The sequence below is a fragment of the Hirundo rustica genome, chromosome 5 (genome assembly GCF_015227805.2).
Source record: "Hirundo rustica isolate bHirRus1 chromosome 5, bHirRus1.pri.v3, whole genome shotgun sequence".
Taxonomy (NCBI): domain Eukaryota; kingdom Metazoa; phylum Chordata; class Aves; order Passeriformes; family Hirundinidae; genus Hirundo; species Hirundo rustica.
The window spans coordinates 26,112,261-26,128,596 of record NC_053454.1 but is presented as its reverse complement, the minus strand read 5'-3'; the positions used below and the strand labels follow the sequence as shown (position 1 = coordinate 26,128,596).

At 37.2% G+C, this 16,336-nt stretch overlaps 1 protein-coding gene across 1 annotated transcript; it reads right to left on the bottom strand.

Annotated features, from left to right (window-relative positions):
* Positions 1-258: 258 nt before the first annotated feature.
* OCIAD1 (OCIA domain containing 1) lies at positions 259-15,780 on the bottom strand. The gene is made up of 8 exons (XM_040065167.2): positions 15,710-15,780; positions 14,271-14,355; positions 10,745-10,798; positions 10,199-10,246; positions 7,447-7,576; positions 5,055-5,263; positions 3,535-3,684; positions 259-691 (listed from the first exon to the last, which is right to left on the bottom strand). Exons 1-8 carry the CDS (start codon positions 15,752-15,754, stop codon positions 654-656), a joined length of 759 nt encoding a protein of 252 aa, XP_039921101.1. The 5' UTR covers positions 15,755-15,780; the 3' UTR covers positions 259-653.
* Positions 15,781-16,336: the final 556 nt, after the last annotated feature.

Here is a 16,336-nt window from a genome sequence, read left to right as displayed (position 1 = left end):
CTATTTTCAATACCTGCAGTTTCATTCAAATACTTTCTTCAGAAATGACTGTAGAAACCTGTTGTAGGCAAGTCAGAGTATCGGTCTAAAAATACATCTGGCACCATGAAACAGTTTTGAAAAAGTTATGCTTACTTCAGTGTCTGGCTCAGCTCTTCAGCCCTTTTCTCCCTCAACAGTTTAGCAGTATTACAAACCAAGTATGCCAGCAATTTCAAGTTCCCAGCACATCACTTTCAGACAAAACAAAGAGAGAGGTTGAGTTCTACAGGTAACTTTTAATGCAAGTCTTGAAAATTTGAGAAGATTCTGATATTCTTCCCTTCTCAATACATGAGTTTGCATTTATTTACGTGTATTTTTACCTCATGCTATACGTTCATAATACCAGTTACCCTTCTCGTTCTTAAACAGCACAAATGGTTTATAGTCATGACACCTCACAATAACCTTGTTTTTCATTTATGCAAAATTAAAAAAAATTAAGCATAAATACATACATTTTGTAATCTCTGGCAGGTCAGGATTTTCTCCTCATTTATTAATAGTTGTGTCTGGCAGAGCACACCAAAGGTGCTGATACTCATGACTAATCTAGATGAAGTTCAAGTTAGCTGACAGGAGGTAATTTTCTTCAGTTCTTCATTTGACTCTTACTCATCCCAGGTATCTCCATATTTATTTACTTTAACTAAAGAAAACAAAAGAAAAAAATAAAAGTAGTCATGTGATAGATTAACTGCCGAAGTTTAGCACAAACAGTGCCAAAAAGTATAATGAAGTGCACCGTCATCTGAAGTGGTGTGTGGGGAGAGAGTCAGCCAACAGACATGTAATTAAAGCTACTTTGGAAAAAATGGGGAGAAGAGTTTGCTAATCATTTTACCTTAATGAATTAATATTCAATCAGGATGCCTACTGTGCTAATTCCTGCTCTACTGAATTTGTAATTACTTTGAAACAAACATAACACGTGGACGAGACAGAAACAATTGGAGGAAACAGGCAAGGAATGTTACAATAAATAATGAGGCTACATAATCTGGTTACATGCACAGTTGGATGGATTTGGGATAGTTAAAAACATATTCAGAGACAAACAAACAGAAATCAGTAATCCCTACTAGGAAACTACTCAGCCATTATTATTCAGCAGCTTCCTTAAGCATAGGCTTGAGTCAGAGAGGAAAAAAAAACAGGCTAGTGGTCTAACAGCTTTGTTCAGAAGTGTGCCACTGTAACTGAACAACCAGAAAGTGAAAATAGGCTCTCTTGAAAGTGAGCTGCAAAGTCCTCTGGAATTGACTGCCATCACTGAAAAGATTAAGGATGGCTCCATTTGGTCCAGTAGGGATGCTGACACTAGTCAGGCAGCCCTTTATTAGTTGACTTGCGAGTTAATTATTAAACTCGCTGTTTATTACTGACTATGCAGCAGAATAAGTGGAATAGAGCAAAATGCCTGGTCCTTGTCTCTGTGAGCTACCAGCAAACTGAACACAATGCCCTGACAAATGTCTTTGGAGAGACTGATATTGCAGTGAGACACAATGAGAAGCTCTCTCAAAGTACAATTTGATTTCCATTTCTATTAACCATGGCAGCTGAACAGGCTGCACTCATTCCCTGGAAAATGGGCCAGTCTAGATCACTATGCAGATGCACGTACTTGTGCTGCTGCAGGGAAGGGAGAAGGCACCAGCAGATGGAAGTTAAGGACTGCTTAAAGCTGGTTTGAATATGGTTTTGTTTCCCTTCTGCCCTTGCAAAGGAGGGCAGAAATCACCATCTCCTATTTGTTAGGGGCCCAGAGATAAGAGGATGAACCAAGGGGTAGTGACTCAGAAAGTATGAATAAGCACACAGCAAGTAACATGTCCACTTTGACACAAGAAGCTAAATTGGATCTTAGCCCACAACATCAGTGCAATCCCTGAACAACAGATTTAAATGCACTTGCATGTGTAAACCATTCCTGTTTTTCTATGTCGTCCTTACTCTTTTTCCTTAAAAATGTGAAGAGATACTTTAAAAGATCTTTTTACAAATCTCACACACTGCTCGATTTTATTCTCAAAGCCCAAGTACAGCCTTCAAATGGAACACAGTAATATAATAGAAAGAATGCAATAATTGATCAACATCTTATAGAGGTCTTTTATAAACCTCAAGTAATTAAAAATAAAGTAACAAATGCACATTCTCATTTCACAGCCACATTTGCCATGGAATATGGCAAGGTTTTCAGAAAGCTGCTTAACATTTCTGTATATGGTTTGCAAGTGACATTTCTAGGCTTTCTATTTGTGGAGAAGTATCTTGAAAAAGAAACATTGTGTAAATCCATGAAGTGCCAGCCAATAGAATTTAAAAGTAATCTGAAACCACAGCTTCAATAATTTTTTCGTGTCTCATTTGGCACGGTCACATGATTACAGAAAGCCTTTTATCCTAGAAATAACAGATAAAAATCATTGCACAAAACTTGTTTATAATTTTTCTTCCAAGACTGCAGATCTGTCCAAAGATAGATGATCTGCAGAAAGTAATTCACAAGCGTCAAAGAGACTGACACTTAAGCAACACTGTTTCAAAGCTTAGTTTTACTGCTTCAGAAATTTTTGCTTTAATACACTCTTCTATGCTTCTTACCACCCATCATGCCTAATAGGAAACAACAGCTATTCCTAGAAGTCTTGTTGCAACATGGCTGCCAAGGCTGGGCAGTGTGCACAAACCCAAACAATTCAAGGTGACCAGTCCTTCAGTGTGTTAAATGGTAAAACATTCCTCTTGCTACAATTGTTCTTACAGATGCCACCTTACATCTAAAATGATCTAGAGCTAGCAATAATGAATTGCTTCTGTGTCTCCTTTTCAAAAATTTGATTGAGTCAAAAAGTTGTCTGAATTGAGTCTTATTCTTCTGGACATTGTATTCTTATTTTGCTCTGTAAAGTTTTCTTTTTCACTGTGAAAACAAATCTCAATATTGCTGCCAAATACCGTTTCCTTCCTCTGGGTTTTAATGCAGAAAATGAACCTCTGCAAACAATGCCTCTATAGAAATCCACTAATTCCACATGAAACTATTCATAAAAATAAATACCCTCCCCTTCAAACCATCAACCATGTGCTCTATTTTGAGAGAACAATGCTATCTAAAACACACACCCCTCTCCCATAGCTCTTTGGTATAGCTCTGAGCTCAGAGAATTCTTTGTTGAAAGAGGTCACTCAACATACTCAATGAAGCAAAACTTACAAGCTTTTCAGACTGGCACCAAGCAGTATGGCTAGAGAAAAGGAATTACAGTTTTCTATCTGATTATCAAAATTTTTGAAAAAATAATTAATCTGAAACAGGAAACTACAGACTGTATGTATCACATATGAGATACCTGCAGATACTCTAAATATAAATTGCTTAAAAGGTACGCAGAATTAAGCTTTGTGTTTGCAACCATGCAACCATTTTTAACATTATGGCAATATATCTGAATTCGTAACTATTGCCATAAATCAGTATATTACCTTCCTTAGCTTGTTTTTCCTGTGGAAACTTGCTTGGAGTTTCTGCCTTTGGTGGTTGCATTACATCATATGTCTGTCTGTGTTTATTTCTTAATTCCTCATATGTGACACCTTTTTTTTTCCGACTTTCTTCTGGAATTGGAGCAGGTTCTGAAAACAAAACAAACAGAAAAATACTAAATACGGCATAACACACCAAAATTTGGCTTCAACATGTTCTAGAATATCAGTTAATTACTGCTCAATCCCAAATGAAAAAGAGCACCACAGCTGCAATTCTAAATACAACAGTGAATGTATATGGTCTTCAAGTAATTCCTTTTATCCTTTTAATTTTTTCAAACTGCTTTGAAACACTGGCTGTTAATTAATTTTTTTCATTCTACCATAAGAAATTCTAACAACCATGTGGTGGTTGATGGATAAAATAACTTTGGTCACTCTATCTAAAACTTACACTAATTATACATTTGAGATACATATGATTTCTTAAGAGAAATTTAAGTGAGGCTTAAGGTTTTGCATTAAGGCTTTAAATTTTGCTTTCATAGAATTAGGACAATATCTGTTGTACGATGCCCAATAAACATTTGATCCTTTTATCTATATTTATAATGCAAAATCTTGGTTATATAATAAAGGTTTTACCAACTATTGCTATTTATGATGAAATGCAGTAACAATTTTTTTGACACATTTATATCTGATACTTTCATATAACTATAACCAAGTTGCATGAAAGGGCTTTTTTAGTGAAATAAAGCATTTTTTCATAAGTAAGTTGAAAAAATGCAAACTAATTCAAAACTCTGCATTTGATAGTAGCTTCCTCCTTTGTGTACCATAGACACCTGAATTCAGAATCATGTGTTTCCCCTGCAATAGCTGAGGACAGTTCATACTGGAAGAACAGCTGCATGGTACTTGAAAACCATTTTAGTTCTATGTGAGAAAATCAGACTGTTGGTGGATAGAACACAATATCCATTCAGTTCCAAGGAGACAAAAACTTTTTCACATTGTGAAAAATATTTTTATAAAGTTTAAGGTCATGGAGTTATAGCAGTGTCCAGTTACAGCCCCAGATAGTGGAACTGCAATCACCTTGGAAGGGCCAGCAGGCAATTAGTAGGCTGTAGTTTATTCAGTAGAGTGAAGGGATGGCATGTTCCCCTTTCTTCCAGTCAAAGAGAACTTTCAGTCAGGCTGAGTTTTTTTCAGGTTTAGTTCCACAACAGATTACACCTTGTAAGTTAATTCAGGATCTTTACTTGGAATAAAAGCAATTTTCAGCTAGAAAACCCTAAATCTAGTTTAGAGTTAGAACACAAAACAAAATTTATATTCATCTTCTGTGTAAAAAAAGTTCTTGCAATTGTTTCAGCTCTTTCATTCAAAATCACTATATTGTGCCATGCGTGTTTGCACAGGGTGAGAATACACAGTTTAGTAAGAGCAGTATCTAAAAGAAAGGCAAGAGTCTTTGCAGTACAAACTGTTAATTAAATACTAAGACTGACCTTGAACAGTGTAATCAGTTATTCCTGTAGGTGAAGATTCATTCAGAGAAGCACTGAATGGAATGGGCTCATAACTTGAGAGGTCTCTATCTGTTGAGCTGTAATCATCTGTATAGCTAGAAGAAGGTGGGAATCCAGCACTTGGAGAAGATGATTCAGTAAATGACTGAGAAGGTATGTCTGAAAATTCAGATTTACGACTGGAACGGCTAGAAAAGAATAGAGCTAAGTATTAAATATGAAAATACTGAAGTTAAAAATGGAACTATAAGAGTAACAATACTTTCAATTCAAGAAAATGTTCTTTCATTTTAAATAGTTTAGTTTCCAACTGAATCATCATCCTAAAAATTTTTTGGGATGTTCTGGGTGTTTTCTTTACATTGCAAAGATTTCTATAGTCCTTTCCCCAACATTCTTCCCTTCCTCAAAGAATCTTGCTCATACCTCGAGAACAGGAGAGAAAAGAGACAAAACATATTAAACTTTACAATAACTGAAGTTACGATCCTTTTTCCCAAGGAATCTTCAGACAAAAACACTCCACAACAGACACAAATAGTACACGGTGTGCCCGTGTAACTAGTGGTGGTATAAACTATAGCTAATTTTAAAAGCCTTTTAGGAAGAATTTGATATTTAAAACCCTTCATCATTAGAAGGTGCTGTAATTGATCAGGACTGAACAGATGAAGGAGAAGAAACAGTTATCTTAGGAAAATTAAATTATGAAAATTAAAAAAGTTGCTGAATTCTGCAAAATTATTAATGAATTTTCTCTTGAGAAAGAAAGGTAATATCATACAAAGAATATTCTGGAAATTGGTGCCAGATATTTTAAATTATTCACTATATTCTTAGAATAGCCTTGCAAGCCACTATACAACATGTCCTCCTACCAGGAATGCCACCAGAACATCTCTAGATTATTTATTAATTTTCTTCTTTTAATTTCTGCTTAGCTGAACTTCTAGTTTCCTATGAAAAACTTCTGCAATTAGTCTTTATTTAATTCTCATAACAAACATACAGAACAAAGCCACTCTGTTGCCTCAATTATGTTTTTAAAACATGTGCAAACACAGCTTTAAAAACTACCTAAACTTTTAGCTCCCTATGAGTTTTCAACTGCAAATCAAATTGCCAAAATACATTAATTAGTAGACATACAATGCCCAGGAAAGTGTAATGATTTCTGTTGCCAGGTTAAAAGGGAATGGATAATAATGCATGTAAAAAGTAGCGTGTATGGATAATAATGCAATTGAAATGAATTTAAATTATTTATTAAACCAAGGAAAAGGAATGTAACACTTAGGAAATAAAATTTTACAGCTACAAATCGGCCATTAACGGTTGAAGGAATTTATTGGTGTGGCAGATGATGGTACTTAAACAAATTCTCATGTAAACACAATTAATGAGCATGACAATTTCATATTAGAAATTGGAGGGGGGCAAAGGGACAAGTCCAACTCCAATTCAGCTGATTCTATATGGTAAGTGTATGAAGTGGTAATACCTGAAATTGTTTGATGTTATAAAACCATAAATATTTCAGAATAAAGGTAAATTTTGCAGACAAAATAAAAAGTGTCATTAATCTCAATGTATAGTGAAATTAAGAATTTAAGCAAATCCTTTATAAACATTTAACAAATCTCAGCACATACACAGGAGGACTACTACTCAATTAACCAAACACTATTCTCCCAGTTTTGAATCAAGGGTTTAAGTGACAAATTCTGAAAGCAGCTTGCAATTAAAAAACAGTTGAAGTAGAAAACATTCTGGAAGAAAACAGGAAATAGTTTTAAGAACCTGATGAGTTTCTCATATGTACAGCATAATGCTATTACAGATGTAAAGGATTTAAACAAACAGCAGTAAGTTTGACCACCATGCTTCTTCCTGCACTGATATTGTTTACTGAGCTCTTTCCTTTGATAAACACTGAAATCATTTCCACCCTTTTCCTACTTCAATCAAAGTAAACTATGGGAAAAACTTCCAGAATGTAACACTGTTTTATGTCAGTTAATTTCATTTACATCTAAACTAAGGAGGCAACTTGTGCTGTCACACTTCTGTAAGTAAATTCCATGGGAAACACGCTTAAATTTAAAAGGAGTATGGTTTGCTAAGTAAAATGTTTATTTTTCTACTCCTCAAAATGATCAGTTGTATGTAAAGAGCTCAAAATACATATTTTATAGCTTGCCAACCGATACAAATACAGATTCTTGAAAGTGGTAGTTTTGATGTAATGGGGAATGAGGGAAGGTGCAGCTCTGAAGGTGCTGAAAAGCTGCTAAAGTAGTATTGATCTGTTAGTGTTTAAAATACCCTATTCAGAACATGTTTTAAATTTAAAAGACACTTAAATTCTTACTTAGGTGAACTATGTCTCTGAGCTTGTCGTAGAACATCTCCTATTGGGGAATCCTTCAGTTTCTTAAATTTCTCGCTACAGATTGGCAGGTAGGATATCTTTCCAGCCAGGTATCCACACATTCCAGCAACTTTTTAAAAAGAAAAAAAGATGGGTTTACATGCTGTACTACAATAGCCAACATTGTTTTAAAATAATAATTTCAAATAAATCATGTAGTATCTTGAATAAAAGAAAGCAAACCAATTTAGATCTAAACAAAAAACACACAGTAATCATCTCTGCTTCTTCTGCAGACAAAGGGTACTAAAACCAAATGCAACAGCTGAATGGAGACATAAAGCAATGATTTAGACATGGTGTGAGCACCAGATGATTTCAGCTAGTCCTTGGTGAATGAAAGGTGACAAAAACAAAGAAGAGAGTAAGAATTGCATCTTGCAATTTTTTTTTCCCCAAGATCCAGAAATCACAATTTACTTTCAAAGATGACAAACCAATCAGAAATAAATACAGCCAGTAAATTCTGCTGATTTACTCCATCAGAACAGTCAGATCCTGAAAAGACTTTACTATGAAGTATGAAGAGAGGTTTAAATCAACTTAACAGTAGGCTGAGTATCTTCCATAAAGGATTCTGTGATTTGGCTGCCAGAGGGCAAACAACTGAATTAGCTGAACCCTTGTAATCACTAAGCAAACCGTTTCAATTTAGTGCATGAGCTACTTCCATCTGCTGCAAAGGACATAAGAATAAATTACCAAGATAGCTCTTTCTGGGCTTAAAACTCATTACTTCCATCAACCAGCTGCTTCAAGTTTTATGAGCGCGTCAGTGGTTTATGAAAGATTCCGTGGGAATTAACTGTTTTCTTGTTGACTTTGTAGGAGAAAATGACTAGACCCCCCTTTCATGCGCAATGTGTATTTCCTAAACATTAAGACAAAGAGTGGCAATTACCTTTAAGTCAGGAAAGAGTTAATTATCAGTAACATTAATCCTCTGCAATTCTCAGCCGTAGACTACATTGCCTGGGAACCAATATAAAAGGGATTTTACCCTAGCCTGCTGTACTGGTACTGAAATGGTGATTCCTGTTTTAATGTCTTATTTTAAAAAGAAGGTTAAAAGTCCTTTTCCAAGGGAATAGAGAATAACAGCCACAATTACGAGTGAAGTTTACAAATGAGGAATGTAGGGGTTTAGCTGTTTAGCAGGTTAAAATAAACCAAACACCTCATACACAATAAATATGTGCAAAGAGAAAAATTACAAGCCCTTAGATTGGCCTAAGAAAAATTCAAACTAAATATTTAGCAAAAAAAAGCTTATCAGAAAAGCTGATTACTCTTTTGCATAAATTACAAAGAGAAAGTCTCTTTTTCCTGAGGCACTCTAGTAAAGAAAAGGGGAAGTATCTCTCTCAAGATGTTTCACTCAAAGTAATCATTGGCCAAAGTATTTTGTTTATTTTATTACAGAACTAACAGCCAGATGATCCATGTTTTCGAACTTAGCACAGTAAATTAGGTATTGTTCTTTGCTTCTACATTCACTGTGACAAGAAGCTGATTAGACCTGGCCAGGTCCCACTGCAGACTAACATGAAGTACAAACAGACACAGGAATCTTCCCCTTCTTTGTCTAAGGCAGAGAATTTCAGTAAATTGTCAAGAGTACCTAGGAAACTACTGAGAAAAGTATAGTAATTCCTACAGGCAGAATATCCTAGCCAGCTCAGCTGCATCTTATTTCTTCCTCTGACTTCAATAAATTAGTTCTATTAAGTAAGAAGAATGTGGCCCTTATGTGTAGGAGTGATTGGGGAAATAACAGTTCTATTATTTATTAGAAATGTTTGTGTTATACCATTGTTTGGTGTTCAAAGAAAGTAACCAGAATTTAGCATAAACAACTGGAGCACTAGTCTCTCACATTCATTTATCTGCTTAAACAACACTTCCTTGACCACAAATCATTAGGAGTTTACCTTCTTCCCACTGAAGTAAACTGGCTGTATCTGCACAGATTGGCAAGATGGCAACTTCCTGTTTTACTGTCTTGTATTACATTGAAAAGGTTAATTTATTAAGTTAATAATTTATTTTTGATTATACTTAATCCAAAAATCATTCACATGAAATTGCTTTTTTCCTACAATTGTACATACATAATGTCCAGGAAAAAAAAAAAGTAATTAAAATAGCCTGAATAGGACACGTGAGATACATGAATAAAGACCTTCAAATTAGGAAGGGAGGGGTGGGTGTATTCTGGCAATGTGATTTAAAATAAGGTTGCACAGTCTATTTACAATGTTTTTATCTTAAATGATTATGTTACATTTATCAAGCAATTTTATACAAACTTTATAAACAAAAGTTGTCCAAACTGTGCAGTACAAATTCAGACGGTGAATAAATCACTGAATCACAAAATGGCTTGGGTTGCAAAGGGACCTTAAAGATAACCTAGTTCCAACCCTGCTGCCATGAGCAGGGATGCCCCTCACTAAACCTGGTTGCTCAGGGCCTCTTCCAACCTGGTCTGGAACACTTCCAGGAATGAGGCACCTGTAACAACCTGTCCAGTACCTCACCACCCTCAGTAAAGGATTTCTTTCTAACATCTAATCTAAATCTCTCCTATTTTAGATTAAAACCATTGGTCACACTGGGCATTAGGAAAAGGTCCAGAAAAAAAAACATACAGCATGAATACAAGCTGAATTTATATATAGCTTTTACTTACATGCAACTTTAATAAAAGAGCCAAATCTTGAGCTATCTCTTAGAACACCTGAAAATGAGGATGAAATCAGACATTCAGATAAAGATATATGATATTACATACAATATATGTAATCAGATATTAAGAATTAAGTTGAAAAATCTCAACTGTAGTTATGTTTGTAGAAGCAGGTTACTCTTTTGCACTTTACATTAAAGAAAAATTTAAAAAACCCTAATATCTGAATTATCCATAATTTTTTTTAAAAAATCTAGTAATTATCTCTAATCATATTTAATCACAGGGTTATTAACACACTGAGAACACATTCTTTTATAATCACTGAGATATTGCACTTGTCACACAACATAAAACACACATGAACTTGATTTTAAGTTCAGCTCCTTCTTTATGTTGAAGAGCTGCAAATCATGTAGCCACAGAGTCTGAACTTCTTTTAGTTACAAGTAGATTGGATGTTATATTATCATAATAACTCTCCTAACAGCAGAAAGATATTTCAACTGAGCAAATCAAAATGAAACGGATGTATTTTTCACACTTTACCTTTTCTAATTAAGAAACTAGTACCAAGCATGCTCACTGCAGCCAAAGGAAAAGCTGTGAAGAAGAAAAAAAGCTGCTTAAAATACAATTTTCAATATATTCAACCACATTTAACAAATATGCAATAAAATGAGAGTTGCTATGCCTACCTAAGCTCATTTGTATAACATTAAGTACATATATAAAATAAACAAACTGTATATAAATTATCTACTACAAATTATGTGGTAATAGTTAATGAGTCGTCCTGCCTGCATTACACTTCATACTTCCTAAAACACAAAAGCCAGTGTCAGATGGAATAAAGCTCTCCAGACAAGACTCCAGGTCTAGCTACAACTGCTGCAGCATCAAGGTGCAGAACACTAAGCTAGAGAGGCATACACAATTCTTCACAACGGGAGGAAGTTATACAGAGGCCAGTGCCTCTAAAAATGGCTGATAACCAAAACTCTAGATGTTTTAACATAAGAACTTTGGAAAAAGTTTAATTCTTATAGAGCTATAAATCAGATTGATTAAAATTAGGCAATGTTTTATTCACCGGCAAATTAAAAAACAGGGCAGCTTTTTCTGTAGCTTACAGATCAAATTATACAACCTGGGGTTATGGTCAGGAATGCAGAGAAAACAGCATTCTGGGAGACCATCACTGCCTACCACAACCAGCCTAACAGTTCACATCTAATTTTATTATACTGGAATACTTTATGTGACAAGAAGCATTTGGAGATCTCAAAGAACAAAATGAATGCTTCTTTCAAGAAATGGTAATTATTTTATTGGGAAGATTACTGCGCAACTGCTCATAAAGACCACCACCCCCGCACAAGATATAGGGAAAATGAAGTAACAAACATGACAGAAGGCTAAAGTTATTTACATTAAAGATTTAGACATGCCATAATGAAATTTCATTTCATGCAAGTCTGAAAATGGAGCTATTACAAAAAGGCTCAAAGACTTCTAGGAGAGAAATTTCTGCAACAGCACTAGACGGTTGAAGTGTTTTGATGCACACAATTTGCTAAATAAGTTCATGTTTGAAGACAAATTATATTTTTGGAGAGCAAAGTATTACAGAATACTTTGCAAATTAACAGCTAATTCTCTCACAAATTCTGACAGGTCCATACTAGATAAGGAATCCAATCAAAATCTCAGGGTAAATGTGACTGGATGTCACTTTTAAAAAGAAGTATTGGCTCCTTGGTTCAAAGCAAGATCACAGCAAAACTTCAGAATAGAGAATAAAACCTTCAACCTATTAGATATTAAAAATCTGATGCTTTTAGAGATTCCAGACCTAGATTTTCCAAAATTTATTGTTCTAGATTTTCTGAGATATAAAATGACAGCACAGATTTGCAACTAAATTGTAAAAGAAAAGAATTGTAAAAGAAAAACAAAACCAAAAAACCCCCAACACCACCACCACAAAATAAACAAAAAACCCCAACAAAACAAGGGGAGGGAGGATGTGTAAAGAAAATTACGTTCAAAAATTATTACAAGGATTGCAGTCTAACCCTTGGAAGTTTGAAATGATTTACAGAGCTAATACAAACATTCCAGATATCAAAACCAGGCTATACTAGTATGTGGGCATATAAGTGACCTGAAATGATAACTAAAAATAAAAAGTAACTGAATGAAAATTGGATACATACCTAAAAATTAATATGAATTATTCAAATGTAGGGGGGAAAAAACCCCAACAAAACAAACTTAAAAAATCAGAAAACATCAATGCTATGGGCAAAGAGTACTTTTTCTGCTTTAGGAACAAAATAAATCTTGGGAAAACAATGGAAGGCTGATATATCAACAGAACATAAGGACGGTAACATAATGTACCCAAGTCAAAGTTGTTTTATGGGGAAAAAGTTGTATCAGTATGATTTGATTTTGTTAGCAAGATTAGAAGCGCGAAGGATAAAGCTGAATGTTGTAGTGTGAATTTTTAAGAGTGTAAGAATTTATAAGATAATGTGATTACAAACTCATAACTCCAGTAAAGCATATATTAAACTGAATTGTGAAATGACTAGTGGCAGAAGCTGTCAAGAGAAATTATGTCAAAACACAGATGGTTTGTAAGAACGAGTAAAAATTGCTACAACTTGAAATTTGAATAAACAAACCGAAAATAAATTTATAGCAACTTCAGTGAATAACAAAAGCTGACACAACACAAAGTGAGGATTTCAGGGCAGTCACACAAGCAGTCTCTTGCAAAGGGGAGTTCAAGCAATACATATTTAAAACAGTGAATACTACAGTTTAGTATGTGTAAGCAGAGCAGGCAAACAAAGACAGGAGACCTAGAAAACAGTGATGGACTTTAGGCTCTCCCAGTGAGATAACAGCATAGTATACAACACCTGGGAAAAAAAAATCTGTTACTGTTGTAGCTCCCTAAAGAGAAATGACTCAAGAAACTAACTTACAGCTATCAAGTAGTACCTAAATGTTGTTACTTCAGTGATTGCACAAAGATGCACAGGGCAATGAGCCATATTGCCAAGCAGCAGAACAGCTCAGGAACAAATAACTCTTTCCTCTTTCTCTTCCTGAAGAGAGATTATCAATAAACCATAACCAGTAATCATTGCACCACCAATGGACCTGCCTTCTTCTTATAAAATTACACAGAAAATGGCTACATTTTAGCAAATATGCTGAAGATTTCCAAGTATTTTTGTAAAAGTGGGTGAGGGAGTGCCAAACCAATGGAGAAAGACCAGACAGAACTCTGAATCATTAATTCAAAATCACAATGCCTTAGGAGCTGTTCCTGAAAATACTGGCTTCCATTAGAAATCAAAGCCCTGTGTGCTAAAATTAGCAAACCAGTTGCTAAACTCTTCATTTGTCCTGGTTTTTGCCAAGCCACCTATCAGCATCAGGAGTAACCTACTAGTGTGTGATAAAACAGCAGGTAACAACCACATCACAAGGCTGGTTCAAACCTCCTGACCCAGTGTACAAAAATCAAGCATGCCTTGAACCTTACGGTTACAGAAACCATGCACAGAAACAGCAATTTTCTCCAAAAATTGAACAGAGCGACCACATGTTTATTTTTATCTTCACAAGTCTCTATAAAGATGAAAAGCAATGGTTATAAGTGAAACTGTTTTATTCTTGCATGTTAAAGATAACAATAAAAATTGAAAATAAAAATGAAGAAATAACACAAAAAGAAAATCCTGTAATATAAGTGAGACTTATTAAGTAGATCTATTTTTAGACTTTTAATAAGCACATTAACTTAAAATATTAAAAGAGATCTTTTTATAAGGCATTAGACTTAGAAATTATGTCACAGTTTTTACAAAACTGCTGCAAACCCTTAGCAAATACTACACGGATCAGCATTTGCTGGGACACAGCTCTAGCACATGTGAAGCTTGTTAATGCACTGTTGTGCTGTATTGACCCACGCCCTCGGTAATGCCTTAGCTAACAGTAAAAGCTAAGGGTAGAAGGAACACAAGCAAGTTTACCAGCAAAGTGAACCTACCTCGGTACCGGAAACTCTCTTCAGCACATTCCTTGAGGAGTCTTCTTTCCTCCTCTGTGGGAACATAAGGCCTGGGTACTTGCCTCTTTCATTAGCAAAATAAATTAGAAAAGAATGGACAAAAAGAACAGTTGGGGGATATTATTCAATCAAAAAACTTGACGTCTAACTTTCACACCTTGTAGTTTCTCTACTTTCACCCAGCTATGCTTAAGAAACCAGTGCCTTTTGTCCATAAATGTCACATGAAATATATCATTAAAAAAGCCCATGCTACTAAAAATTATGTGAGAGAGCAGGAAATACTTTGTGCATAGCCAGATCCCAACTCAGCTCAGTCCTTTTACTTCAGAAAAGCCTGCTTTGGTCCCTCCAAGTAGCCTTTCAAATAGCTGACATCTGACACATCATTAAGTGCCTTTTTAAAGTATTTCTCAGGGTTTCAAAGACAACAGGGTGTGTTGTTGGTTCATACGGGTGTAATTCAGCGAGAGGCGACCGGCGTATGAGAGCTTTGTGCGGAGGCGCTGACCCTGTCCCGCCCTGAGAGCCGTGCCGCCGGACACCGGCCGGCCCGGGGAAGCACGGCTGGGAGAAGGCCATCGGCACCAGGGGAACGGAGAATCACTGAATCAACTGGTCTGGAAAAGAATTCTGAGGTTATCTAGGACTGACTGAACGGCACTTTGTCAACCGGACAGTGGAATCAAGTGCCATGTCCAGTCTTGACATGGCTAGGGAGGGTGACTCCAGAACCTCCCTGAGCAGTCTATTCCAACATCTAATGACCATCCCTGTGATGAAATTCCATCTAATGTCTAATCTAAACCTCCCCTGGCGCAGCTTAACATTGTGCCCTCTTGCCCTACCGCTGGTTGCCTGGGAGAAGAGGCCGACCCCCACCTGCTAACAACCTCCTTTCCGGGAGTTACAGACAGTGGTAAGGTCTCCCTGAGCGTCCTTTTCTCCAGGATAAACAACATTCCTCATAGGACTTGTACTCCAGACCCCTCACGAGCTCCGTGCCCTTTTCTGGACTTGCTCCAGCACTTCAGCGCCCTTCCTGAATTGAGGAGCCCAAAGCTGTACGCTATACTTGAGGTGTGGCCTGGCCAGCGCCGAGCAGAGAGGGATGGTGACTTCCCTGGTCCTGCAAGCCAGGCCATTCCCGATACAGGCCAGGATATCATCGGTACCTGAGCACCAGGTTGGCTCACCCTCAGATATGAAAAATTCCTTACCTCCTGCCAGGACCCCCCGCCCGCCCCCCGAGAGGCCTCAAGGGCACCGGCCCAGAGGGAAAACTGAGGGCAGGGGCGGCCGAGCGGCTAACAGGAATCCCCTTTCCCCGGCCCGAGCTCGCCGCCTCGCCCCTCGCCTCACCGCCCCCAGCCCTTTCAGGTTTCCCCGCGGCAGCGCCGCCGAGCCAGCGCGGTTACCTCGGCCGCGTCGCCGCCGGGGCCGGGGCCCTGCCCGGCCTCCATGGCCGCCGCGACCCGGAACTGCGCGCGGCGCCGCGGGGCACAGTGCGCATGCGCGCAGCCCCCGGTCCCGTGTGGGCGGCCGGGCCGCGGCGGGGCTGGCAGCGGCGCTGCCTGCGCCGGGGGCGGGCTCGCCTTCAGGATAAGGGGAGCAAAGAGCTTTTGTCTGCCCCTGACTAGCTCCAGCTGTAGGTGCGTTACCCACAGGTTTGTTAACCGCTTGCTAAAGATGCGTGGCCAGAGCTTCCTAAAAGGAAAGTATCTCTGTTGCTTAAAAAAAGGGGTTTTTTGGATCGGAACTAAGTACGGGTCTGGTGGGCAACTCTTGAGCTCGAAAGTGGTATAGGTTTGGTGGTTAGGATTGTCTTGGAGTGGAAGACTAGAAAGTGGTGTGCTTGATCTTAGCTAATGCCGTGGAAATGGCAGCTTTAGCGGGTGCTTGCAGTTTATGAGAAATAAGGAAAAATAATAAAAATATATTTTTGATAGTGCTATGTGTGCCTTGGCATTTTCTTGTAAACAGGCAGTACTGTGGCTTGAGTTCACCATATGCTGATGTGCCCGTACTTGCCCGTGGAATGTACC